The following is a 27,785-nucleotide window of genomic DNA, read 5'->3' as shown; positions in this document are numbered from 1 at the left end:
CGGGACAGCGGGGGGCAGTGGGGGAGAAGAGGGGGACAGCGGGGGACAGCGGAGCCGCCCCCACACCCACGGCGCACCTGGGGGCGGGGCTTAGTGCATGTGGGCGTGGTCCCTTCTTTGTAAGGGGCGTGGCTTACTTTGGGGGAGGGGTTATCGTCCCTGCTCCGCCGCCCCATTGGCTGCCGCCCGTGGGGCGATGTCGGCTCAGGGCGGTGCGGTCCGGTCCGCTACCGGAGCGGATGAGTTCTGGGACGGGAGCGGGGACTGGAACGGCGATGGCGGCGGCGGGCGGGTGAGTGAGTGCCGGTGTGGGGGTGAGGGGGCCGAGCAGGGATGGCGGTGGCGGCGCGGCTGAGCGTGCCCGTGCCCGTTCCCGCAGGGCGGTGCGGCGGCGCGGAGGCCCGAGGCGGACGGAGGCGGCCACGGAGCTGCCCGCCTGGCGGCTGAGCTGCGAGGGCGGGCGGCAGCGCTGGCGCTACCTGGGCGACGGAGATGATGACGATGGCGAGCGGCGGGCACAGTCGGCGCTGGAGGAGCACAGCCTCGGGCTGGACACGGTGCGGGGCGGGGGCCGGGCGGCTTGGGTGCGGGGTCGGAGACACCCCCGGCTCAGGCGCTGTCTCCCCGCAGGACGAGGCGCTGCCGCCCGGGCCGGCGGCTGGCACGGCCCCGGAGGCTGCCCTCAAGGGGATGCGGTTCTACGCTGCCCTGCAAGCCGAAGACGGGCACTGGGCGGGCGACTACGGCGGACCCCTCTTCCTTCTGCCAGGTAGGCTTGACGGGGTGCTTGGCCGGAGCGGGCTGGGTGTGTGGAGTTTGGCTGCAGACCAGTGTCTCGGATCTTCTAGGGCTCCTCATCACCTGCCACATCGTCAAGATCCAGCTGCCAGAAGGGGTTCGGAAAGAGATGGTGCGGTACCTGCGCTCCGTGCAGCTCCCAGACGGAGGCTGGGGCTTGTGAGTAGCTACCAGCTGCATCTGCTACTGATGGCACCTCCAAGGTCCAGCACTTACAGCTGCTGTGAAATCTGGCCAGGCTTGGGGAGAGGGACTTGGCAACTGTGACAGCTCTGGGCGGGCAGGGTTGCTTGTGTAGCACTCCAGGTACACCTTGTGCCACAGAAATGGCAAGTCTGGCTGCATCCATCCCATCTGTGGGCCTGCATCCCAAAGCATTATGTGTGACAGGCTAGTGCAGAGCAATGTTTCTCCTGGAGTTTAGTTGAATCTCCCCTTTTCTGCAGTCACCCCCAGCATCCCACTTTGCCCCAGCAAAGCCAGACCCATGCAGTGAGTGGGTTGTGTCTCTCTGATGGCTTACACTGTCTCTGTGTTTGCATGCAACAGGCATGTGGAAGACAAATCAACAGTGTTTGGCACAGCACTCAACTACGTAGCCCTGAGGATCCTGGGGCTCGGACCAGATGACCCTGATATGGTGCGGGCCCGTGTCAACCTGCACAGCAAAGGTCAGCTCCTCTGTGCCTGGCACAGTGACCATAGGGTGGGTACAATGGTGAGAGATGTGAGGGCTGTGAGGAACGTTGGAGGGTTGCTGGGTACAGAAGGAACTGGGTCTCTTTAGTCTGGAGATGGCTGAGCGTGGATCTTACCAACACATAAATGCTTAAAGGCTGGGTGTCAGGAGGATGGGGCCAGTGTTTTTATAATGCTGTGCTCAGTGACAGGACAAGAGCTAAAAGGCACAAACTTGAACATAGGAAGTTCCATCTAAACATGAGCAGGAACATCTTTACTTTGAGGATGGCAAAGCACTGGGACAGGCTGCCCAGAGAGGTGGTGGAGTCTTGGTCTCTGGAGACATTTGAAACCTGCATGGATGCAGGTGAACTTCTCTAGGTGAACCTGCCTTGGCAGAGAGGTTGGACTAGATAATCTCCAGGGATCCCTTCCAACCCCAAACATGCTGTGATTCCATGAACCGTTGCTCTTGCTTGCACCTGCATTTTCAGTTAAGGATGGGAAAATGTGTTGCATTTTTGTATCATTGCCTGCTTGCCCTTTTCTGAGACATGTCCCAGCCTGAGTGGCACACTCCAAAACATGGGGAGAAGTGGACACTGCAGTGAGACAGAAATCAAGGAGCTGGTGTGGTCATGTTAATGCTGAAAGCTGCTCTCTCTATAGGAGGTGCTGTGGGAATCCCTTCATGGGGGAAGTTTTGGCTGGCGGTCCTGAATGTTTACAGCTGGGAGGGGATGAACACACTTCTCCCGGAGATGTGGTATGTGCAGAGGCAGAGGGGCTTGTCAGTCCTGCCACCAGGAGCTGGTGTTTGTTGGAATAACTCCATCTATGCCCTGAAACTGGGTGTGCCCTTGTTGTTTGTCAGCTGGGAGATCAGCAGTAAGGCCAGCCAGTGGGTGGGTGGCACCAAGGGGAGATGGCAGAGCTCGGCCCTTTGTCCATGGGGTACCTGATACATCCATGTGCTCTCTGACTGCCACCAGTTATCTTCTGCTCTTGTGGCCAGCTAGAACTGGGCTCTAGCAGTACAAAACAGCCACATGTAAGGGTGCCAGCTCTAACCCTCTCTTATACACTGCCAAATAACTCAGAGGGCCACTGGGTGCCAGAGGGGTAAAGTGTATACATTTTCCCTGGGGGCTACCAGAGGCTGCACAGGACCAAGGGCTGCCAGCCTCTGCCTTCAAAGTCAGGTAGGGAAGAGGGGGACCCCTGAAATGACTTCTCTCTGAGCTCAGGGTACTGCCAGCCCTGTGCCAGCTGGGCCAGGATCTGTGTCTGCTGATGATGTTGAGGAGGACCTGGGTGAGGCCAGGCTGTGTATAGATTCCCTTCTCCCTCAGCTGTACCACCAGTAGCATCAGGAGGCTTGGTACAGGGGATAGGGAAAGACACATCCTGCTCCAGGCATCCCCTTGTCACCACATCATCTCTCAGTCCTCCTTGCTCCTCACTGTAGCACCTTCTCTGTTGGGAACAGGCTGCTTCCAACATGGTTCCCAGCCCACCCGTCCCGGCTCTGGTGTCACTGCCGCCAGGTTTACCTCCCCATGAGCTACTGCTACGCCACGCGCCTGGCGGCGGAAGAGGACGAGCTCGTACGGAGCCTGCGGCAGGTAAGGAGCTGATCCCGGGGGGACCCATTGACAAGGACATGTGGCTTCCTTGAGCCAGCTGTGTCCTTGTGAGCCAGCAAAAGTGACAGCTCTCAGACCTGCACAGTCTCGCTCTCCAGGTGGTGGAGCCAGCATCCAGTAGGAAGCTGCCCCTAGGTGCCTGCTCCTCGCTTTCCAGGCTGAAACCCTTTGTTTTCTTGTGCCAGGAGCTGTACGTGCAGGACTATGCCAGTATAGATTGGCCAGCCCAGAGGAACAAAGTGGCTGCTTGTGATGTGTACACCCCACACAGCTGGCTGCTGGGGGTGGCCTATGGTGAGTGCTGGTGATGCTTGCTGGGGCAGGAGGGCCGTGGTCATCTGAGCTGGTGGGGGTGGAACTGAAGCTGCCTTGTACCATGGGGATTCTTTAGGGTCTACTGCCAGCTACCAGTGCATGCCTTGAAGCTGTGATAGAGACATGAATTGTGTGATCCTGGGACTTCTCCCTACCTGAGAGCATGTGCCCAGGTCCTTGGGAGGAATTACTGTGCTATCCTCAATTGGTTGTCACCAGAGCAGTGGGACACCCTGCCACTGGAAATGAAGCTGGCCACATGGTTTGGTTTTCATTATGTGTCCCTTTCTTCTCGTTGTAGGCATCATGAATGTGTATGAAGCCCACCACAGCTCCTACCTGAGGCAGCGAGCCATCACTGAGCTGTATGACCACATCAAAGCTGATGACAGGTTCACCAAGTGCATCAGCATCGGGCCGGTAGGACCCTTGCTGTTGATCTTTTAAAAATCTTGCTCTTTGCTCTTTAGGGACAAACTTGTGCCCTACTCAGCCATGCTGAGTGATGCCATTGATGGAGCTGTCAGGATCAGGCCCAGGACCATCTCTTAATGGCTTTGTGCTGGGTGGGGGGATGTATGTCTCAGACTGGAAGAAGCTGCATCCAGAGTAGTGACCGTGTTGCTCTTGGCAGATTTCCAAGACAATCAACATGCTGGTTCGCTGGTATGTGGATGGGAAGGACTCCCCAGCTTTTCAGGAGCATGTTTCCAGGATCTCTGACTATCTCTGGTAAGTGCAGAGCATGAGCCACCTGGCACAGCACAGGACTCTGATCCCTGGGGATGAGCACCTTGTGGCTCCCTGCCCTCTCTCTGGCACACACACTGCAGCACTGTCCTCTCTTCTCCTACAGGCTGGGTCTCGATGGCATGAAGATGCAGGTGAAGTGCTGTAGGAGACTGACTGTGACTGAGAGGGTCACAGGGCTGTGACTGCCCCTGGTGTGCTGGGGCAGCCCATGGAACAATGGGATAGTTTGTTCACCCTAGGTGTGAGGCTCTGGCATCTGGCTTTTTGTACCTGGTGGCCTTGTCTGTCCCACTGCCACTTTCTCCGGCTGTGCTAGGAGTGAGAGGTGTCCATCCTGCTAGTTTGTTTCTCTGTGGCTGTGAGCTGAGGAGGCTCAAGGCCTCCATCCCCACAGGTTCTGCAAGAAGGGAAGGGGAAAGATAGGCCCCTGGTACTCCCTGTAGTCTTAGCTGTGCTTGTTTCATAGCCATTGTGTCCCTCTGCTCCTTGCCACCTCTCCTGTCCTGGCAGAGAGGTGGACAGCTGCTTCAGCCTGCTCTGGGCATATCCAGAACCTCTGTGCCAGCACATCAGCCAGGATGCTGAAGGACATAAAACTGTGATATGGAGTTAGGGGAGCTCATGGGGTAGTGCAGGAGGGATACGCTGCCCCCTGGACCCTAAAGCTGGGTCAGGCTGCTGCCAGCACATGCTCCTCACTGACCACATTCTCTCTTCCAGGGTACAAATGGATCCCAGCTCTGGGATACTGCCTTTGCTATCCAAGCCTTCTTGGAGGTAACACTGCCTTGGTAAAAGACTCTCTCCTGGCACGTCCTCGAGTTCCAGCAGCTCCTGCTGTGCATCCATCCCCTTTTGTGCCACTTCTGGCATTGCATCTTGTGACTGAGCCAGGCACAGAGTCCCAGACTAGTTTGGGTGGGAAGGGACCTTAAAGATCATATAGTTCCAACACCCCTGCATGGGCAGGGACACCTTCTACTAGACCAGGTTGCTCACACATGTCTTCCCCCATTCAGTGGGGACATTGTGCAGGTCTCCTTCTTCCCTCTGTGGGGGCAGAGGCAGCTATGGTGGGCATGCTTTTTGGAGGGTGTATGATAGCCCTGGCAAGCCCCAAACCTGATCATGCAACTATCACTCTGGGTGCTGCCAGCAGCAGTTGTTGGTTCAGCTCTCACTGTAGAGGTTTGGTGATGGAAAGGGTCAGCAGGGAGTTGCCATAACTCCATGCTGACTGTGCACCCCTGTTTCTAGGCAGAAGCCCAGAAGATGCCTGAGTTTGTGTCCTGCCTCCAGAATGCCCATGAGTTCCTCCGGTTCACACAAGTAAGTGGAACCAATTGGTAGTGTCTTTCATGTGATGGCTGTGCAGACTTGGCTGCTTTTCAGAGTCCTGTTGGATGTATCTGATGCCTTCTGAAGAGCTCTTCTGAAGGGCTTAAGTGGCAAAGTCCTAGGTACAGCCTCCTGTTTTTTGTTCCTTGTTGCTGGCAACCATCTTTGCATCTTGGAGAGGCCCTTGGAGAGTCCCAGAGGTGTTTGGGTTGGTTTCCTAGGCTAAGAGAGACTGGAGAAATAAGAGCTTAGACTTCTTTTCCCTTTGTCCTGTCTGGTGCCCACATATTTGACGTAACCTTCTGAGAGATCAAGGCTGGTGTCTACGTGAGCTCATTGTCACCATCAACTTGGTGCAGATGCACTCATAAGTCTTGCTCATGATGCTGCCAATGGGAGCACTGAAAGCAGGTTGCTCCCTTTCAGGAAAGCACCCAAGAGGGGACTTCAGCAACTCTTGATGAAACCAGGGCAAAATACGATTTCTTTTCAGCGCTCCCTGCCCCAGAACTGACTTCTTTCCTTGTCTGCCTCCCTCAGTAGAGGACAGGTGGCACCAAGCCCCACATGGTTCTGCATCTATGATGGTTTCAGCTTGTGGTCCTGCAGCCAGGCACCCGCAACATGCATTCACTTGCTTTTTTGACTTCTGCAGATCCCAGAGAACCCACCCGACTACCAGAAATATTATCGCCACATGAACAAGGTACAGTGGCTGGAACTGCTCTCTGAAGAACTTGTGAATGGGGCAGGGATTTGGCCACAGGGGATGGGAATGAGGGGCAGCACCTCCCACCCTTACAAGGACAGAACAGGTCAGGGGAAGGTGCTGAGCCCTTCTGACCTCTTTCCAGGGTGGCTTCCCCTTCAGCACTCGAGACTGTGGCTGGATTGTAGCAGACTGCACAGCAGAGGGACTGAAGTCAGTGATGCTGTTGCAGGAGAAATGTCCCTTCATAGCCAAGCTTATCCCTCCTGAGCGCCTCTTTGATGCTGTGAATGTGGTGAGTGCTGCAGACGTGAGGGCTGAGGAAAATGTGGGCAACCAAATTGAGCTAAAATAAGAGAATTCAGGGCCTCATGAGTTGTTAGATCACAGAATCAGCCAGGTTGGAAATGACTTCTGAGATCATCAAGTCCAACCCTTGATCCACTGGCACTGTGGTTACAAGACCAGATACTAGATCTGGTATGACTAAGGTGGTACAGGGCCCCTGTCCTCCTACAGCAATTGCACTCACTGTGATGTGGTGCTACACGTGTGACATAATGCAACGTGATGGTCCAGATTGGTCCTACCTCTCAGTATGGGCTGGGCTGTCTGCCAACCCCATGGACTGGTGGGTCTGACATTGTCATCACACCTAGCTTGGCACCAGCCTGGGGGAGTGCTGCCTGTGAGCCAGTCCCAGTCCCTCTCTCTGCTTCTCTGGGCAGCTGCTGAGCATGAGGAACTCAGATGGAGGCTTTGCCACATATGAAACCAAGCGAGGAGGCCACTTACTGGAGCTGCTGAACCCCTCGGAAGTGTTTGGTAAGGGGAGCTGTTGTGGGGCTGATCATCTTGTCCACCTTGAAGGGACACAGTGGGTGCCTGGCTTCATCCCAGATCCCTCTGGGGGATAAGTGTGCCTTGGGTCCAAAGTTGGTGGTGTGTTGGCAGAGGGTCCCCAGCAGAGGGGCCATGGCACTCATGTCCTTTGCCTGTTGGCAGGTGACATCATGATCGACTACACCTACGTGGAGTGCACGTCGGCTGTCATGCAAGCTCTGAGACACTTCCATGACAAGTTTCCTGATCACAGAGCACCAGAGATCAGGTGAGGCACTGAGATGAGAGAGAGGCTGCAGTGTCCCATCCTGCCTGCCATGGCCTCTGTTGGTCAGATGTCTTGCCTGGACCTCTGCATCAGCATGGAGCAGGCTCTGTGCTGGCCTGTGGTGTGTGCACAGCTGGGATGCTGGTGATTCCTCCAAACCAGAATTCCCCACAGGAGGCTGGGGCTTCCCAAGTAGCAGGGCAGAGACTGTTTGGGGTCAGGCTGAGGGAAGTTGATGAAAATGCCTGCCTCTTGACTTAGCAATTGCCTTGATTTTGCAGCCAGCAGTAGGCTGGGTCTCTTTTGTGCTGACACAAGGCAGAAGAGCACCCAACTGGTGCCCTGTTTGAGCTCCTGAACAACATGGCTGCCTGTCTGCATGTTCTAACAACGGGACCCATCAAAGCCTCAGAGGCACTGATGGATGCCCCTGGTGAAGCAGCCACTGAGTTTGAGCTGCTTCTGAAGTGAATGTCGTTTTCCCTGGCCAGAGAGACTCTACAGAAGGGCCTGGATTTCTGTCGCAGGAAGCAGCGAGCTGATGGGTCATGGGAAGGGTAAGTGGTGTTCCTGCTGCCTCTTTTTTCCTGGCTGGCAGGATCTGTGAGAAGGGCAAGTAGGGGCTGATCTTCATCTGGCTCCTGTGCTTTGCTCTCCTGTCCTCTCCCTCCAGCCCAGGCTGAACAGGGACAAAAGGACAAGTCCTGGGGGTGAAGGTGGCTCCAGGTCCCTTGCTCCCAGGGTGTCTGGGTGCATGTGCTGGTGGGAGTGGGTATGGTTGGGTCAGAGGGGGAGAGAGGCTGCAGCTCTGTGCCTGGCTCTGCTCTTACTGGTGTCATAGCCTGCCCCTGCCTGGGGCCTGGCACCCCTGACAGGAACTTTCCCTTTCCTCCTAGGAGCTGGGGAGTTTGTTTCACCTACGGCACCTGGTTTGGTCTGGAGGCATTTGCCAGTATGCAGCACATGTACCGTGATGGGTGAGGATGGGCTGTCTGGTTCCTCTGGCCATACCTAGCTCTTGGGTGGGGCAAGACCCTGTGGCAGGGCTGGGTGGGCACATGGGCTCTCCTGCCCCAGGAACAGGTCATGCCCAAAGCTGTGCATGCATTATAACCTGAGTCTTCAGCTCCAAGAATCATAGAATGGGGTTGGGGTGTTGGAAGGGACCTTAAATGTCGTCTAGTCCAAACCCCTACAGGGAGCAGGGACATCTTCAACTAGATCAAGTTGCTTAGAGCACAATCAAGCCTGACCTTGAATGTCTCCAGGGATGGGGTCTTCACCACCTCTGTGGGCAACTTGAGCCAGTGTTTTACCACCCCCATAGTAAAGAACTTTCTCATGTCTAACCTCTTCTCTTCCAGTTTAAAGCCATTACCCCTTGTCCTATCACTCTATGCCCTTGTAAAAAATCCCTCCCCAGGTTTCCAGTAGCCCATTCAGGTTCTGGATGGTGCTATGGTCTCCCTAGAGCCAATTCTCCAGGATGAACAATCCCAACTCTTTTGGCCTGTCCCCACAGCAGAAGTGCTCCAGCCCTCGGGTCATCTTCATGGTCTCCTCTGGACTCACCCCAACAGGCCTTGGGGCAGCCCAGGCCTTGGGGCAGCCCTGGCCATGGTCATGGCAGAACACATCTCCTGTTTGCACCTGGGATACAGGGATGAGCATGCAAGGACTCCTGTGTTCCCAGCCCTCTCTGATCCTTTGCCCCATCCTCACAGGGCTGCGTGCCAAGAGGTGGTCCGGGCCTGCCAGTTCCTCCTCTCCAAGCAGATGGAAGATGGGGGATGGGGAGAGGACTTCGAGTCGTGTGAGCAGCGTGTGTATGTGCAGAGTGCCACATCACAGATCCACAACACGTGCTGGGCTCTGCTGGGACTCATGGCTGTCAGGTAGGAGCAATCCTCACCCCTTCAGCCATTGCCGGGCCCCAAGTGCTCAGTGAGGTGGCACGTGCCTCCTGGGTTTTGTGACAGGGCTTGCACATGTCTGGTGTCCTGGGGATTATGAGGGGCTTTCCCAAAGCATGCAGCATACCTAGGACAAGATCAGAGCAGGCTGGATTTCCCCAGGCACGTAGGTGGGGGTTTGCAGATGGTTTGAATAAAATAGCTGTCATCTCCCTCATGCTTTGCAGGTACCCTGATATTGACATCCTGGAAAGGGGCATCAAATTGTTGATTAAGAAGCAGCTGCCCAATGGAGACTGGCCTCAGGTACATCTTTCCTCTGGTCTTTCCAAAAGGGTTCCCTCATGTGGCAGATGTCCTGGGCACTGTGCAGTCATTGCCGTGGTGTGCTGCCCCTTACTGGCAGGGAATCCATGTGTGCCTTTTGGTGGGGGACTTCAGGAAGGCAATGAATGAGCTTAGTGCCACATCCTGGAGCACAGTGTGGGCAAGTGTTATGACCAGTGGCTGAGGGAACTGGGGGTGTTTAGCTTGGAGAAGAGGAGGCTGAGGAGAGACCTTCTCAATCTCTACTACTACCTGAACAGATGCTGGAGCAAGGAGCTGCAGGTCTATTCTCACAAGTACAAGCAACAGGACAAGAGGAAATGGCCCCAACTTGTGTTAGGGGTGGTTTAGGTTGGATATTAGAAAAAACTTCACTGAAAGGGTCATAAAACACTGGAATAGGCTGCTTGGGTTGGTGATGGAGTCACCATCCCTGAAGGTGTTTAAAAGATGTGTAGATGCGGTGTTTAAGCACCGGACTCGGTGGAGTTGGGTAGATTTTTGATGGGGTTTATGTTATGGTTGGACTTGATGATCTTGAAGGTTTTTTCCAACCAGAACGATTCTGTCACACTGTGGTCCCCTGTCACCCATTCTATCTTGCTCTCTTTCTCTCAGGAGAACATTGCTGGGGTGTTCAACAAGTCCTGTGCCATCAGTTACACCGCCTACCGCAACGTCTTCCCCATCTGGACCCTGGGGCGTTTCTGCCGCCTGCATCCCCACAGCCCCCTGGCTGGGCAGCTGCAATCCAGATCCTTGGCTGGGGCAGGGAAGAGTCTGCTGGAGACCTTGTCTGCCTGACCCCAGGACACTGCAGGGGCCGTGGCCTCTGGTGTGTCCCAGATAACAAAGCTGATGGAGATCTTAACACATGAACTGCTGCCTCTGCCAGGGAGGAGAGTGCTGCTGTGGTGCTGCAGGGTCTCTGCTTTCTGTTGAACCTCTTCTAAAAATCCACTTTTGCACATTTTTTTCCCCCAGGCAAAAAGGTATTTTTTTCCCTGTCACTCCCTGACAGGCTGGGGAGTGAATTGCCTTTTCAGAGCAGTTTGGAGACCTCGGAGAAAGCTGCCTAGCTGGGCTGTGTTACATGTTCAGACTCTCCTTCACCCTGGGAAGAGCCAGTCTGTGCCTCTGCCTTCCCCTTGTGCTCTCCAGGCTGCCTTCAACAGGAGGGTGGGATTTCGGGGCTTCCTGGTACCCAGTGTTGCCGTGGGGTACACTGCCCAACCTCTGCTGAGCTGGGCTTTGGAAGCACTCTCTGTCCTCCCTGGGTCTGGTGGGAAAGAGGACTGTTCTGTACCCCAGCTCATGGCACCTGACATCCCCGGGCCCCACAGGTGAAGCCACCAGCATCATTCCTGCTTTGAAAAAGGGAAAAGTGAAGCAGAAAGCAGTAAGCATTGGGACACCACCTGCATCCCTGCAGGTGCCCCTTGTTCAGGCCACGGGACAGGTGGGCATTCACATTGGGCATCCTGTTGAACAACATGTCAGTAAATTGCTAACAGTGTTGTTGCAAGTGGAATTTAACTGTGTTGTGGTTCTTATGGGCTGCCTCAGGCTGTGTCCCGGCCAGAGGGGAACTTGGGGGTCACCTAGCACCAGTGATGTGGACGTGGTCTCCACCAAGAGCTAAGCTATGAGCCTTTGGCTCCAGAAAAATGTAGTCAAGGCAGCAGATGCCACCCGCTGCTCACACTCATGCCAACAAGCCCTGTGTGCAGCTGATACCACTCTCTCTTGGGCTCATCACCCATCAGGACCCCCAGCCCACACTTAAGTAATACTTCTCTCTTCCTGGTACTTAAATCATATGGGTTTGTGTTCTCACTGGGGTTTTTTGTCCATGGAGTTGGTTGTCCTTGAACCCTTTTCCAAAAGAGTCTTCATTAGTTGCAGGAGACTGGTTTTTTTCCTCAGGAAGCCAGACTTGTTGCTTCTTGAGGTCTGTGGCAGTTTGCTTTGCCAGCAGTGTGACAGCCTTGCCACAGAGAGCACCAACATGCCTTGGTTTCTCTGGTCAGCACAAGACAGAATCCTTGTTTCTGAACAGTGTGAAAGCTGGTTCCTGAGCAGGAGGTAAAAGTCATTGGATTTTAGGTCTTGGTGGTGCCAGAAAATGCTTTAAAGTTGTTCTGCAGCCTCCTGTGGTTTGAAGCCTGTTGGCTATCAGTTCCTTTGGGTTTTTTTCAGGCAGGTCATTAGTTGAGCTGGGACAGTGACACAACTTTGTTGAAATGACAATCTTGGGGCACTCTAGGGGGTCATGTCTCAAAGGACAGGCTGTGCATGAGCTGGGAATCTTGGGTTCTCCATCACCCATTCCAGTTCAGCATGAAAACGCCTGAAGGGCTTGGATACCCCTGAGGAGTTCTGACTGTTCCCTTGTCCTGAGGAGGAGCAGGACGATCAGCCCGTGCTATCCAGCACCAGCAGGTTGCTCATGGCATAGCAGGAGCGAGTACTCACCTGCAGTCATGGTTGCTACAGCTGTCACGTTGAGGAGACAATGTTGCTCGAACCTAGGATGGTGATGGGTACGTGGGACACAGCCCTCAGGCAGGGTCTGCTCCTGCAGCGGGACAGGCAAAGGGACTGGCAGTGGGGCAGGCAGGGGGGGAAGGGGCAGGAGAGGCAGGGGGGGAAGGGGCAGGAGAGGCAGGGGGGCCAGGCAGAGGAGCAGGCAGGTTCAGGCAGTGGGGCAGGAAGAAGGACAGAGAGGGCGACAGACAGAGGTACCAGCACGGGTTAAGATAAGGGACTGGCAGTAGGACAGGCACGAGGGTCAGGCAGAGGAACCATCAGTGGGGAAGGATGAGGGACAGGAAGAGAGACCGGCAGAAGGGAATACAAGGGGTCAGGTGGTGGGATGGGCAGAGCGGGGAAGACAGAAGCAGAGGGGCTGGCAGAGGGACCGGCGGGGGGTCAGGCAGAGCAACAGGCAGCGAGGCGAGCAGAAGAGCAGGCAAACGGACCGTCAGGGGACAGGTAGTGGGGTAGGCAGAGGGACAGGCAGAGACACCATCAGAGGGACGGGCGGGGGGTCAGGTCAGCAGAGGGCTTGGAAATGGGACAGGCAGGCGGGAAAGCAGGGGTAGAGGCAGAGGGGCAGCCAGTGGTGTAGCTGGAGAAGCGGGCAGAGAGGCAGGCAGGGATGACGTGCTGCCGGCAGCGGGCACCTGTGGCTGCGGGATTCCCTCCGCCGCTTTCCCTTTGCCGTTTCGGAGCAGCGGGGTTTCCTGCCAAGCTGAAAGCGCGATCCCAGCGGGCAGGGGTATAAAAGCCGGGGCTATGGGACGAGGAGACAGCACGGGCAGAACGAAGCGCGAAGCATTTGCGCGGGACCCAGCCGAACCGCCGCACGCCGCCCCAGATCCGAGAACACATCGCAACCGGACCGCAACCCTCAGCCCCTCGGACCCCTTCTGGACACAATGCTGCTCCTCCGTCTCCTCCCTCTGCTGGCGACCACCTTGGGGACCCCCCTGCTCCAGGGAACCCCGGGGCAGAGATGCGGTCTCTCCCGGTACCGGTTCCTGCCGCCCCAGGAGCTGCGCGCTGTGAAGAGGATGAAGGAGCAGTTTGTGAGTCATGAGGGCAGAGAGTGGGCTGTGGGCTGGCGGGAGGGTGTGTGGGGGGTGCAGAATTCGAGACCCTGAGGGACAAGGTGGGTGATTTCTGTGGCAGTCAGGGGACAATGGTGCTGCTTTCCTAGGACGTTTGCGGACCAGAAGGATGCCGGGCCACATTCCAACCCTATTTCATCATAGCATCATATCACAGACTGGTTTGGGTTGGAAGGGACCTTAAAGGCCATCCAGTTCCAACACCCCCCTGCCTCCCTTTCTCCTCCCCCTCCCCCCCCAAGCCGGCATGGGCAGGGAAACCTCCCAGTAGACCAGGTTGCTCCAAGTCCCGTTTCACCTGGCCTGGAAACACCCCTCAAGGCAGGCTGAGGTTGTGCAATGTCACTCAAAGTCCAGGTGACAGTTTTCCAACCTCTCTCTTGGTCCATGCCTGCAGGAGGACATCATGCTGCTGTCAGACCACAGATGCCACACCAAGCTCTTCTATCGGAAATGGAACCCAGCAGAGCTCTCGGTAAGAGCAAGGCAATTCCTGAAAAAAGAGGGAATACCCCTCCTCCCACCCTTGTCAGCAGATCCTACACACACACACACACACCCCGGGCAGGTCTTTGAGCCCCCCATCCTCCAGCCCTGGCACTTTTCACCCCTCACTGGGCCGCTCCCACCCACAGGTGCCTGACCGAGTGGTGCTGGCAGAAGCCGAGCTGGACCTGGCCATCTCCATGCTGGAGCTCCCTGCAGCCCCCACCTTTGCTGAGACCCGCCAGAGGCCCTTGGACTTCCTTGCCCAAGCCCAGGAGGACCTGCGAAGCTGCGTGAGTGCCCCAAATACCCAGCCCCATGCTGACTCCAGTGCTGGTGGCCAGTCCTTATACAGCCACTCTCCTTGCAGATGGCCACAGAAGCTCCTCACCAGCCCTCCAGGAGACTGAGGAACTGGCTGCAGAAGCTGCAGACAGCCAAGGAAACAGTAAGTCAGGCCAACAGGACTGGGGGGGTTTGGTGCTAACCACCTCTTCTCAAAACACTTGTGGACATGGCAGTCCAGGACATGGTTCAGTGGGCAAGGTAGCATTAGATTGTCAGTTGGACTTGATGATGTTCAAGCTCTTTTCCAAGCTTAATGTTTCTATGATTCTCCCACCACAGGAGACTACCAGCTGCCTGGAGGCCTCTGTCATCCTCTACATCTTCAAAGTGCTGAATGACCTGCAGTGTGCAGCCTTGGGGGAGCAATGCTCCTAGGCCCTCCCCCCCCCCCCCCCCCCCAGCCCCAGAAGAGGTCCCAGGACTGGGAAAAATGAGCTTCCATGCATCGCTGGACGGTGTTTCCTATTTAAGTGTTGTTTTCTTATGCGGACTCATCATTTTTTTCAGAGTATTTTAAATTATTAGATTATTAGAGTTTATTGCAAGTTTATAAATGGCTTGGGAGGAGGTACCAAACTGCCATTCCTGAGGGATGCTGTTCCATGGGGGTGAATGTATTTATCAGTTATTTTAATTTTGCTGGGTTTCAAAACAGTGACTGTTTTTAAGGAAATATATATTTTTACTGCTATTTATTAGAGTATATTATGTATATTTACCTGCATAAGTTATTTTTTTACATGCTATTTGATATTAAAAATAAAATAGATACTATAAACAGATACCTTAAGCTTTTACTCCACTTTGTTCCAAAGCAAGTTATGGGGAAGGGGAGTAAGTGGTGAGTTAGGCCCCGGAGGAAAATTTGGATGAGTTAATAATTAACAGCCCTTCAACCCATCTGCTGTTTTCTGGGGGTGCATCCTAATTGCTCCTCCACTCCAAGGGCTTACCTTTGGGGTCAGATTGATGGTTTTGTGGCCAGGGCTTTCCCTGCTTGCCACCTGGTTCCAGGATGGATGGCTGTGTTGGGTGGTGCCCACCAGGGCATGAAGTCTGGTGGAGGATATATGCATCCCATATGGACGGGGCAAGCCTCTAGAAGAGAACTGCTCCAGAAGGACCCCATTTTTAATGCTTGTATTTGTTAAGAAACTGCTGGCTTCAAGGAATCCAAGCAAACAAGAAAAGTTCTTGCACAAGGTTGGGGAAAGATGCACCTAGAGGTGAGCTGACCAGCATGGACAGGCTGCACGAACTCATGGCAGGGGACTGGGACCTCTGGACATTGTCCAGTCCACCCCCTGCTCTAGCAGGGTCAGATGGCACATGCTGTACAGGACATTGTCCAGTCCTAAATATATCCAAGGGTGGAGACTCCACAGCCCTTCTAGGCAGCCCATGCCAGTGTTTGACCACCCCTCACAGCTGAAGTGTTTTCTTGCAGTCAGATGGACTTTTATACATTTGAGGTTGTGCTCACTGTCTACTGACTTGCCAGTAGGCACCACCACGAGTCCCTGAGCCTTCTCCAGGATGTATAGGCTGGGTCTCTCAGCCTTGGCTCATAGGAGCTCCAGACCCCTCTTCATCTTCATAAAACTTTGCAATAGGTCCATGTTTCTCACAGAGAAGCCCAGAACTGGACCCAGCACTCAAGAGGCAGCCTCACCAGTGCTTATTGAAGGAGAGGCATCACCTCCCTTGATCTGCTGGAAACTCTCCTCCTGATGCAGCCCCAGATACCATTCAGCTTCTTTGCTGCGAGGGCTCATGGTCAACCCGGTGTCCATCAGAACCTCCAGGACTTTTTCTGAAAAGATGTTTTCCAGCCAGTTAGCCCCTAGCATGTCCCAGTGTCTGGGGTCAGTCCCCCCTGGATGCAGGACTTTGTGCTTCTTGAACAGGATGATGTTCCTTTCAGCCCATTTCTCAAGTCTGTCAAGGGTCTTCTGGATGGCAGCTCAAACTCTGGTGTGTCAGCCATTCCTCCCAGTCTGGCATCATCAGTGAACTTGGTAGACTGCTGGTACACTCTGCCTCACCATCCAGATTGTTAATAAAGAGGTTCAGCAGGACTGGTTGTGACCCACAGGATCCGTCTACCCCTTCTTGAACCCTTCCCCTGTCACATCCCAGAGAGTAGAGATCTTTCCTGGAAACCACAGTGGAGGTGGAGAGAAGCAGAGGCAGCCAGACATCGAGCAGTGTGGCTTGGGCAGCAGCCAAGGACAGTGCTGGAGACATGCTTGAGTCACCCATGGGGTCCTGGAACATCATCACAACCCCCAGGACCCAGCTTCTTTGGTTCCTCTTCCTTCTTGCTGTGGCTTTGAACTCTCGGGTGTCACTTCTGGTGGGTGAAATAAAGCAAAACCTCACCTCTTCCTGCAGACAAAAGGAAATCCAAAGGCACCAAAGGAGAAGTGAAAGCCAGCAGGGAAACTGGGGCACTTGGGGCAGCTGAAATGAAGGGCTGAAGATCTCCTGGCCACCTTCCTCCCATATTGGCACCTCACTTGCCACAACGTTGGAAGAGCTGCATGGATGCTGACGATGGAGCCTCCCCCAGCTCAGATTCACGTGGCCCAGCATTCCAGAGCCACTGCAACATGCAAGAAATCCCAGGTGCAGGGTTGATTCCAGGTGACAAAAGGAAAGTGAAAATAGGCAGGGCTGGCACCAGGTGAGGCAATCAGCCTGTGACTCACAGGTGAGGAAAAGCCTTGGCCACAAGCCAGGCTGCTGGAAGGGGGACCATGACAAGCTCAGATTGCTCATTCCCCTACTACTGTGGGAGCCCATCAACACATTTGGGAGGAACCTGCTTGTGCTTAGGTTGGTGGTCTTGGAGAAGAAGCAAGGGGAAAAATAAAAACCAGAAGTGCCCCCAAAAGCCAGCTTAAAAAAAAAAAATTAAGTGATGGAGTTGGAGTGCCTATAGCCCAGTTGCACCAGGGTCAGTGCCCTTCACTTGGCCATCACTGGAGCCACCCCACCAGCCTGGGCAGTTAGTGCCAACAAACCCTTCCAGCCCCACTACATGGCCCAGAAACCTCTGCCTCTCAGGGCATGCCACCTGCAGCACCCACTGTGACGGGCTGTGCCACCCTCTGCTGCCAACACTGTGGGAAGTGTGTTGGTGCAGTCCCCAGTGCTACATCATGACCTCTGTGTCATCCCAGAGGATGCACTGGCTGTCCTCCTGCCACTGGGAAGGACTGGTAATTACAAATTAATCACTGACCAAATTTAAGCAAACCTCGCAGCTGTGTCACCTGCTGCAGTCCTGGGCACAGAAAGCTCCAATACTTCTTCAGGAGATGGCCAACCACCAGCCCCGTCCTCATCAAGGAAGGAAGGTCCTTATCAGTGATGCTCACCCGACAGCAACCTGCAGCCAGTTCAGACTCTTCATCAGTGACTTTCAATAGCAATGGATCTAGTGCCGTCACTTCATGAGGTCTTCTCCAACACAAGGACAGACACAGGGACCAGCCTTACATCAGCCCTGGGCTTTCTTCCCCAAAGCTGCCCTCCTGGGGTACCACCCACCTGGAAGACCCTAAAGCCTTTCTCCTCACTTTGGGCAAGCCCAGCCAGCACTCAGTGACCCCAGCTGAGATAAACCCAGGGTGAAGCACCTTCACAAGGTAAAGGAGGCTCAGACTCTGCACACATGGCAGGACCATACCCAAAAGTTCCAGGACCACAGCTGAAGCCCCTCCAGCCCCTATAAATTTCCCTCCAGATGCTCTTCCCATGGGGAGGGCAGAGGCATTACTTCCCACTTCATAACACACCAGAGTAGCAGAGTGGGGCCATGGCCTTCCCTGTGGCACCAGGGCAGCGCTCTGGCCAGGGGCAGGAATTTATTATCCCTGGTAGTTATTCCCACCCCAGCAGGCACTCTACAGCCTCTCAAATAAAAAAGAGGAAGCCCAAGTAATTTTATTTTTGTTTTATGCCATTAGGAATTAAGAAACACAGCAAGTTTCCCAGCTGTTACTTTGATTCTCATCCCCACACACAACCTCAATCACCACCATTTTGAAGCTGGACCCTTCCCATGCTGCAGGCACAGTACTGGGAAGACAGAAGGACCAATGTTGATAGGAAGCAGAGAGCAGGCACAACCTCCTGCCTCTTTTCCCCAAAAGATAAAAACTCCAATCTGCAAAATCAGCACCAATCTTCTCAAGGAACAAGAGCGGTCATATTTTCCCTCCTCTTCCAACACCAGGAGCAGGGCTTCTTCTCACAATCCCTTATACCCCAGTACACAGACATGCCTCACCCAGAACTCCAGTGGGGTTTCACGAGAAGAAACTCCCATTGTCTCCAGAATCCTGAAATCAGAAACAGAGGAAAGGTCTTTGTCCAGCTGGCTTCCACCCACGTGGGGTGATATCCACCACCAGACACAGGTCTCTTCCACCCAAAGCAACAAGGTCTCAATGGCAGATGCAGGAGGCAGCAATGGATCCACAACACATGCACAAGGGTTCTTTTGGTCAATGAGCAAACCAGGGGCTGGTGGATCTCTCCCCTCCCCAGCTTGGCAGCAGGCACCTGTCACACATCAGTTAAGATGCAACTATCAATGTTTTCCCTCCCTCTGCTAATTAAGAAGCAAGAGACCTCTACATCAGCAAGAACACCACCACACAGCTGCATGGAGTTAAAGTTTAAATCAACTGACTCAAATCAAGGTCAATTGTGCTGTGAGGAGCTGAGGCTCTGCTGTTCAACCTCTCTGACAAACACCCACCCACACCTGGGAAAAGGAAGGAGTGCACTGATGCACAGCTCACTGCTGGCTGTGAAGGGGTCCTGGGACTTCAGTCTTCATTCACTACAGAAGAGGGGTCTTCCATGTCCTGCTTGTTTTCCCAAGTAGTTTTCTTACCTCTTTTCAGTGTCCTGGAGAAGGGATTTGGCAGCTTCAGGGTCATTCTTCAGAAGAACTTGATACTGAGAAACAGACTCTAGGTAGCCAACCACACCAGCAACTGTCATGGGAATTTTGTCATAGATATCTGTGATTCTAGAAGGGAGACAGGGAAGTAAAGAGCAGTGGCAAGTTCAATCTCAAAGTCAGTGGAACACGGGTAAGAGAAAGTTGAGGTGATGGTGAATACAATTCCTGGTGTTATCACAGAGATAAAAACATCACCTGATTATGGCATTTGGTGTGCCAGGAGCCAGGAGCTTGAACTGATGCATTACTGGACAAGATAGTCCCAGGGACCACCTAACACCATCTAACTTGAACAGTCCTTTCAAGCCTGCAGAGCCCATCCCCCTTCAGCAGCCAGGACACCACCATCTCTGCATCCCCACTCCCAAAGCATCCTTTCTCCCTGCAGAGTCAACCCCTGTCCCATGCCTTTGTGAGGAAGCAGGGACTGGAGGGTTGGGGCAGGTTCTTCTACTCCATTTTTCCCCCTTTACCCATTAAGTGATCTGCACAGAGGCCTGAAATTATCAAACCACCAGCTAAAAACAATCTAACCAATTCTGCCTTGAGTAGGAAGGGCCTTTACAGCCCCCCCTCAACCACACTTGCTGGCTCAGTACAGAGCCACATGAAATCCATGGGGCTGTAGCCTGGGGGTGCAGCCACACAGCTCTGCCACAAGGCAAAGGCATCTACTGAAACCTCTTGGCTAAGCAGCCCCTTGGCAGAGCTGAGACACCACCTCTTTCCCCCCCTAGTCCTGCCCCAAGAGATTTCTGTGTCACCTCTTCTTGTCCGAGAATGGCAAGGCCTCAAAGATCTCTTTGTAGTTTTCCAGGACGTGTTTTACTTTACTGTGCGAGTGCTTGGAAAGCACATCCCAGACCTGTACAGACAGATGAAAGAACAAACAAAACGACTTGAAGCTTTCAATTCGCATTTAACTCAGACTCGCTTTTTTGCCATTAGTCCTAATGTCCCTCTCTCTCATCATGCAGCCAGCTCCAGCACTGCCTGGGAGCCACTAAACCCCCACCTTGATGTTGTCCTTGTGTTTAACCACCCCTCTGCCCCAGCCTCCAACAGGAGTCCTCCAGTTGTACCCGCAAGCCAAGCACTTTCCTCTCTGCATCTCAATATTAAACTCTTCCCCCTGCCTAAACCAGAAGTGGAAGCCCTGAGGTTTAGGTTTCATCACCTCACCTCCTTGTAGATTTTGGTCAGCTTTTCTGAGCAGTTTCCATAGTGCAGACTCATGTCCAGGGTGTAGGTGCTGATGGCCACACAACCACCCGGCTTAATGACTCGATTTGCTTCTCTCATGAACTTCTCAATATCAAACCAGTGTGCAGCTGTAAATGCAGCCAGGAGGTCCACGGAGGCATCCTCAAAGGGCAGCTCCTCTGCAGGGCACACACTGAAGGGGGCAAAGGGAAAACAAGCAGGGTATGATATAGGAGATAGAGTCAGACACAGAATCATTTTCAGGGTTGAAAGGGACCTTTAACGTCACCCAGCTCCAACCCCAGGGGCAGAGACACCTCCCACTAGATCAGGTTGCTCAGAGCCCTGTCCAGCCTGGCCTTAAAAACTTCCAGGGATGGGGCTTCCGCCACCTCTCTGGGCAACCTGTGCCAGTGTCCCACTACCCGTGAGATGATGAACTTCCTAACACCTAATCTAAATCTTCCCTCCTCTAGTTTGAATCCATTCCCACATGTCCTTTCACTTCCTGACATCCTAAAAAGTCCCTCCCCAACTTTCTTGTAGCTCCCTTCAAACACTGGAAGGCTACAATAAGGTCTCCTCAGAGCCTTCTCCTCTCCAGACTGAACAACCCCAACTCTCTCAGTCTGTCTTCACAGGAGAGCTGCTCCAGCCCTCTGATCATCCTCATGGCCCTTCTCTGGACACACTCCAGCACATCCATGTCCCTCCTGTAAAAGGGGCTCCAGAACTGGATGCAGCACTCCAGGTGGGGTCTCCCGAGAGCAGAGCCGAGGGGGAGAATCCCCTGCCTGGACCTGCTGGCCACACTTCTCTTGATGCAGCAAAGGATCCTGTTGGCTTTCTGGGCTGCAAGTGTGCACTGATGGCTCATGTTGAGCTTCTCATCCCCCAGCACCCCCAAGTCCTTTTCCTCAGGGCTGCTCTCAAAGCCACTCACTGCCCAGCCTGTATCAGTGCTTGGGATTGCCCTGACCCAGATGCAGGACCTTGCACTTGGTCTTGTTGAACTCCATGAGGTTGGCATGGGCCCACCTCTCCAGCCTGTCAAGGTCCCTCTGGATGCCATCCCTTCCCTCCAGTGTGTCAGCCACACCACACAGCTTGGGGTCATCAGCAAACTTGCTGAGGGTGCAGTCAATACCACTGACCATGTCGCCAACAAAGATGTTAAACAGGACCAGTACCAACAATGGTCTTTGAGGGACTCCACTTGCCACTGGTCTCCATTTGGACACTGACCCATTGATAGACACTCTTTGGGTGTGGCCATCAAGCCAGTTCTTAATCCACTGAGTGGTCCATCCACAAAACCCTTGTTTTAACAGCTTGGAGAGCAGGATGTGGCGTGGGACTGTGCCAAAGGCTTTGCTCAAGTCCAGGTAAATGATGGTGGTTGCTCTTTGCTTGTCTATTGGTGTTGTGGTCTTTTCATAGAAGGCCACAAGGTTTGTCAAGCATGATTTGCCCTTGGTGAAGCCCTGCTGATTATACCCAATCACCTCTTCATTCTTCTGCTTCAGCTCCATGATCTTAGCAGCCACAGAAATGAGACTGACTGGCCCTGGACTCTCCTTCTTTCCCTTTTTGAAAATGGGGGTTATGTTTCCCTTTTTCCAGTCAGTGGGGACTTCATTGACCTGCCATGATTTTTGGAATATAATAGCAGTTTAGCAACCACATCTGCCAGTTCCCTCAGTACCCATGGGTGAATCCCATCAGGTCCTATAGACATGAAGTCAGCAGGTCTTTTTTGGAGACTAAAACCCACCATTTGGGATAGAAGACCATGACTACAGTAGGTGTCAGATAAAGCCCATTCACAGCTGGAATCCCAGCAAACAGAATTCACTTGTGTGCCAGCTGCCGATAGTCAGGATTTACAACACACAAGGATCTGAATTTTGCCTTCAGTTGAGTTCAGTTCCCCAAAACTCACAGGTAGGAGACGTTAGGTGAGGAGGAGGTGTCCCTGGCCTCCTGGATCTGTGCTTCACTGATGTCTGTTCCCACCACCTTCTTGAAGTGCTCTGCAAGGAAGTGGGTGCCTTGTCCGGACCCACAGCCGACATCCACCACCAGCTCAGGAGGGTTTGCTCCCTGTGGGGAGGAGCAGATGCATCTCGGTAGGCAGGTATGCAATATCAAGGATGTTTACCCCATTCCTTTTCCAACCATTCACACAGGAACAGCCTCAACGTGGCACAGCCCATGGAAAGACTCTTCTTATGCACACGCCTTGCTCTGAGCTCTGTTCATTGATTTCTCCCTTATAGCAACAACCAAGGTGACACTCCCTGCTGCCTTGGTTATCCCCACAGCCCAACCATACCCCACTCACCTTCTCTTTCAGGTAGGTGAGGATGGCTCGCTGCAGCTCTTCCCCTGGAGCAAACCTGTATTTCTGGTAGACAGCTGCATGTCCTCTCCCCTCAAACATCTGGGTGGCCATGTTTGGGCAAGTCAGAACCTGAGAGGAGGCAGGAGGCCAGGTTTGTCACCACCAGATCAAACTTCTTCTGCCTGGTGCTGCTGGGGCCAAAGTCTTCAGCTGCTGGCAGGGGCCCAGGGAAAACTTTACCCATAAGGCTCCAGCCAGGGAGTGGGGACCTGCTCTCCAAGGATCCCTACCACGGGATAAGATAAAGTGTATGCCAAGGAAAAGCTTTCCAGGTTTTTAAAGCCTTCTCCTCCTTATTTCTTTGAAAGTGTGAAAAAACCTCACTTACCTGGATGTCCAAAATCATTTATTCTCAAACAAAAACACGATTTTTTTCCCTATTTTACTATTTTTTTTTTCATAGAATAGTTTGGATTGGAAGGGACCTTAAACGTCACCTAGTTCTAACCCTCTCTATGGGCAGGGACACCCCTCACTAGAGAAGATGTCCCCAAGCCCCATCCAACTTGGCCTTGAACACTTTTTAGAGATGGGGCAATCACAGCTTCTCTGGGCAGCCTGGGCCAGAGTCTCAGCACCCTCAAAGTATTTCTTCCTAATACCTAACTTAAATCTGCCTTCTTCCAGCTTAAAGCCATCACCCCTTTTCCTATCACTCCATGCCCTTGTACGAAGTCCTTCCCCAGATTTTCTGTAGCCCGTTCTCGAAGGTGCTCTAAGGTCTCCCCGAAGCCTTCTCTTCTCCAGGCTGAACAACCCCAGCTCCCTCAGCCTGTTCCCGCAGCAGAGGTGCTCCAGCCCCCTGAGCATCCCAGCCCCCTGAGCATCCCAGTGGCCCTCCAAGCATATTTAAGGAAATTTACCTTTTAGTAAGAGAAACTCAACCACTCCGCCTCCACTCATGGGATACACTTCTGCCCCTCCCTGACCCAGCCAAGGTCCCCGTTTTATCCGGAGCCCCACCCACCCCGGCACAGGTTTGGGGACCTCCCCGCTCCTGACCTCAGCCCCGGCCCGCTCACCGGTGGGCGGAACCGTTCTGCTGCCACAGCCCAGAGGGCCCCAGGCCCCGCCCGCGGCTCCGGCCCATGGTGCTGCCACCCGCAGGCGCCATCCCCGCCAGCCGTGGCCCGCAGGCAGAGCCCGGGACCCGGAGGCTGCGGCGGAGCCCGTTTCCGAGAGACACACGGATATCCGACACCAGGCGAGGGCGGGATATCGGGTGCCGGGATCCATGCAGAGGCGCTGCGGTACAGAGCGGCCCTGCCGGCCCGGCGCCAGGCTTTCCCAAAGCCCCTTTCGGCGGAGGGTCCTCCCAATGCCCAGAGAAACCCCAACCCTGTCCCGCCCCGGAGCCTCAGCCCCCTCCTACCGCCGGAGCAGCTCCCGCCGCCTCCGCGATCGGAGCTCCGGGCGCTCCCGGGACCAGCAGAGGGAAGAAGGAAGGCACCGCCCACGGGCCCCCCCTCACGGTGCCCGGCCGGAGCGGGGAGAGAAGGGATGGACGCACAATAAAAAAGGGAGGCAGGTTCCGGAGCCGGAGGCTTCGTCCCGCCGAGGCCCGGCAGCCTCACAGCCCTTGCAAGGTTTCCGTGGGAATTAACGGGGTTGGCTCCGAAGCGCCCGGGGGCTCCTTGGGAAGCGAAGGGGAAGGCAGCGGGACTCAAAACACAGCAAACACCCAGAGCTGGACTCCCGAGGGTCTCTCTGCTGGGGCTTCCGCTTCTTGCCCAGCAGAAAAAGAAAAGCGCAACACCCACCCTGAGGGCACAGGGCGCTGGCTTTTAAGGACCAGGCAAAGCCCCTCCCGCGGTCTGGGTCAGTGTTTTACCCCCTCGCACACCTCATTGCACACAGGTGAAGTCAACCGAGTTCTGCTTCTCTTCAAGCACCTTCGTGTCGGTTTGTTTTCCACAGTGCTTGTGAAGCTCTGCTAATTAGCACAGCCCTTGAGCCCAGCCTGATGTGGGGGGGCTCGGTGTGACTTTCCCAGGAGCTGAACGTGGAAACTCCCTTGGAAGAGTTTGCTGGATGTTGTAGTAGTTGCTGGGCATTTGTCCTGAGTATTTTAATGGGGTCACCCACTGCTGAATTGTACCAGGGGTACAATAAAAATACAATACAAACACCAAAGGCCCCCATGTTTCCATATTCCACAGTGTCTTGCAGCATCTGGCAAGTATCTGGCTTATTTTGGCATTCCAGTACCCTAATTTTACTTCTGGTTTGCTGAGAGCATGAATGCAGATGGGAATGGGTGATGTCCAAGGTTCCAGCAACCCGGCCTCTTCCTAGCTGAGGTCCCCATAGCCTGATTGCTCTCATGGACAATGCACAGATGACATTTATGTGACAATCCTCTGGCTACAGCTGAGATCAAACACCTAGAGGATAAGAAAATATGACCCTGAGCTGTAAATGGCTTCAAGTCCTTTTCTAAGGATTTAGAGCTCTCTGGATTTAGATGCTCTCTGGATTTAGCTGCCTTTGACTCCCTACCCCAACTCTATACCTATTTATGTTCCCCAAGTGACTACTAAGCTATGGCCCTGCACCATGCAGCAATATGTTGGTTTTCTTCATCTTTGAATTGCTGAGCCTTGACACAAATAGAAGTTTTTGTGTCCCAGGCATAGAGAATCAGACACTATCCACGTCCCTACCAACCCACTTACTAAATCTGTAGGCTTTAAGGAATACCAAAGAACCCTGTCAGCCTTCCTGCATCACTTGCTGGTGTTTTCCACCAACACTGCTGTCATTTCCTCTGTGCCTAAATGTCCAATCCTGCTCTGGAAAAAGCCATTTTATTTCTATTACTGTAGTTCCTTTCCTTTTCAAATATTATGGTGAATTCTTGTTCTCAGTGTGATGACCTGACACCCAAGGGAGTCAGTGCTGCCTCATGAAAACAAAGCATCTGGTGTCATCTCACCCACATGCTTTGATGTTTCTGAAGATTTTCTTCTTCCCATGTTTTGATGCCAGTGGGGAAGAGCTGCTCTGTTTCATCCAGAATATAAATGTCACTCTCAGAGCAAGCCTGGCTCTGTAATTGCATTCAGCAATAATTTTATGGCAGAAAAGTTTTCCCTGATTTCACTCAGAGAATTCTTAACTAGCTTCTTTTCCTGCAGCTAAGAAATGTGTGTCAGTAGACTCATAAGCACCTTCTAATTAATTACATCTATTTCTCAAATGGAAAACAAATTCTCATTTATTTTTTTCAAGACTGTTTTAAGCCCAGGCGAGGTGATGCTGTAGGGTTCAACATCTTGTAGATGATATGAGTCCTGAATCCTTCTTCTCCAGTAGCAGAGATGCTCCTTTGACCAAATCTTGAAACACAGAGCTTAAAATCACAGCGATTCTGTAGCCCACAGCAAAGTCACAGGCTCTGTGCTTTTAATTTGGCTCCACCACTGTGTTCTGACCCTGCCCATGGGAGGAAAACAAAGGAGGGAATACACCAATCTTCAGATCTCAGCAAAGCAGCATTGTGACATGGAATAAGCAGCCTTTTTAAAAGGGATTTTGGACAGCAAAAGCAACTGGGACAAGTAGGGTTCCAAGGTACTCACTGGCACCATCATTACTGCCTGTCATGAGCTCCAAGATGTTACCCTGGGAAAAGAAATCTCGACCCACTTTGTGTATCCAGGAATGGGCTGTGCCCACCCTGATAGGAGCCCTTGTGGTGTCCAGGGCCCTATTTCACTCGACATGGCTCTGACTCCTCAGCAACAACCTGTGGAAGATGCTCAGCCTTGTCCTACACAGCATGGGCCTGGTGGCACTGGACCCTGCAGACAGATTGCATCCAGTATGGAGCTAGTGTAAGGACAGGCAAATTGCCCCATCATGGTGCTGCTTTTAATTTACAGATTTCGTTGGCTTAAGTTAAGTTAAGTTAAGTTAAGTTAAGTTAAGTTAAGTTAAGTTAAGTAAGGGTGAGCAGCTACTCACCAACCTCCCCATCACCAGGATATTGTTCCAGGATGGGGCTGACGCTGTCCTTCTTCCTATCCCATGTCCTTGGCACCTAGGGAACATGTATTTAGGTGGTAACTACACTGCGGAGTGAAGAGTTTGTAACCAGCGGGCTCTTGCTCACTAGAAACAAATAAACACAGTGTCAATGTTTCCACTCCACAGCCCCTCCTCACCAAGAAAGTAGCAGTGACATGAAAACTAAATGGGGCCAATCCCCCCGAAAGGAGGAATAGACAGAAAGCTCAGGGCATGCTGCTCCCCACAGCATCCCTTCTAGCTCTGTCATCTGGGTTATTTACCCTGTGAAGAAGCCAGTGATACTTGTCTTACCTTGTGAAGAAAATTATGTGCTTTTAAGATCCCAGTAAGGCTTCAGTTCTTGGGAGACTTCCCTGTTTATTCGTTCCACAGTGGAAAAGAAACATTTATTATCACAATAAATAAAGGGATCAGTAAATACTTGGTATTTCTCTTTTTAAACCTAGAGGGCTCAGATGCTAAAGTAATGAAGAACATAATTTTCTTGGCTTATGAGCAGCAGGGCATGGGATAAAATCTCCTTGCAGGGAAGGAAGTAAGCCACAAACCAAGGATGTCTCAGCTGATCGCATGGCTGCTTTATATCTGTGCCTCGTGCTCTCAGCTGGGGATGGGGCTGTCCCTGCTTACCCCCTAACAGCTGCAACCCAGGAGAAATTCAGTGCTCATGTGAAAATAGCTCCTCCATGCTTCCTAGCTCGTCTTATAACTTTATTTGCTGTCAAAAGCTTCCCCTTGTCTTCAGTTAATTTGTAACTGTAGAGCCACAGATCTCCCATTGCCTGACAGCCTTAAACAGACTTGAATATCCTAACACCCCTTGGTGTCACCACAATCTGGTGCATCGGTCCTCTTGGGGGCTTTCCATCACTGAAACCTCAGCAGACCTGAATTTGGATGCTACAAAATTTCTGAGCTGAGTATGTTCCTTTAGGTTTTGCAGTGCTGTTAGCAGTTATGCCTTGTTCAGCACAGAGCTTCATTTGCCAGAGATCTTGGACATCTGATGAGCCATAAAGTCACTGATGATGAATTAGGGAGACCTGTAATTAACAAGAGGGAGGGAGAACATGAGCACAAATTTATTTAATTTCACTTTTCCTTGTGT

The 27,785-nt window shown here is 53.2% G+C and overlaps 3 protein-coding genes across 5 annotated transcripts; 2 read left to right on the top strand and 1 right to left on the bottom strand.

Moving 5' to 3' along the window:
* The first annotated feature begins 192 nt into the window (after nt 1-192).
* On the top strand, nt 193-11,122 carry LSS (lanosterol synthase). The gene is made up of 22 exons (XM_071746919.1): nt 193-292; nt 380-557; nt 631-769; nt 849-957; nt 1,348-1,469; nt 2,149-2,245; nt 2,969-3,104; nt 3,311-3,419; nt 3,742-3,860; nt 4,075-4,172; nt 4,297-4,324; nt 4,914-4,970; nt 5,451-5,522; nt 6,187-6,237; nt 6,386-6,535; nt 6,969-7,065; nt 7,246-7,351; nt 7,843-7,908; nt 8,248-8,328; nt 9,076-9,246; nt 9,492-9,570; nt 10,210-11,122. Exons 1-22 carry the CDS (start codon nt 240-242, stop codon nt 10,393-10,395), a joined length of 2,304 nt encoding a protein of 767 aa, XP_071603020.1. The 5' UTR covers nt 193-239; the 3' UTR covers nt 10,396-11,122.
* Nucleotides 11,123-13,031: 1,909 nt separating this feature from the next.
* Nucleotides 13,032-14,432, top strand: LOC139797230 (interferon lambda-3-like). Its single transcript, XM_071746213.1, has 5 exons — nt 13,032-13,181; nt 13,621-13,698; nt 13,859-14,002; nt 14,080-14,157; nt 14,337-14,432. Exons 1-5 carry the CDS (start codon nt 13,032-13,034, stop codon nt 14,430-14,432), a joined length of 546 nt encoding a protein of 181 aa, XP_071602314.1.
* A 3,571-nt stretch (nt 14,433-18,003) lies between these two features.
* Nucleotides 18,004-24,140, bottom strand: LOC139797531 (putative methyltransferase DDB_G0268948). 3 transcript variants are annotated; one of them, XM_071746916.1, is made up of 7 exons: nt 24,018-24,140; nt 22,586-22,714; nt 22,184-22,344; nt 20,221-20,434; nt 19,803-19,903; nt 18,967-19,104; nt 18,004-18,406 (listed from the first exon to the last, which is right to left on the bottom strand). In XM_071746916.1, the coding sequence occupies exons 2-7, from the start codon at nt 22,694-22,696 to the stop codon at nt 18,316-18,318; spliced, it is 816 nt and encodes a 271-aa protein (XP_071603017.1). In that variant the 5' UTR covers nt 22,697-22,714; nt 24,018-24,140; the 3' UTR covers nt 18,004-18,315. The 3 variants fall into 3 exon arrangements, with proteins under 3 accessions (XP_071603017.1, XP_071603019.1, XP_071603018.1); XM_071746918.1 differs by lacking the exon at nt 24,018-24,140 and adding an exon at nt 23,668-23,880; XM_071746917.1 differs by lacking the exon at nt 24,018-24,140 and adding an exon at nt 23,509-23,606.
* Between the last annotated feature and the right edge of the window lie 3,645 nt (nt 24,141-27,785).

The sequence above is a fragment of the Heliangelus exortis genome, chromosome 6, assembly GCF_036169615.1.
Source record: "Heliangelus exortis chromosome 6, bHelExo1.hap1, whole genome shotgun sequence".
Taxonomy (NCBI): Eukaryota; Metazoa; Chordata; class Aves; order Apodiformes; family Trochilidae; genus Heliangelus; species Heliangelus exortis.
Note: the sequence above shows the minus strand (reverse complement) of the source record. Positions and strands in the feature narration are given on the sequence as shown.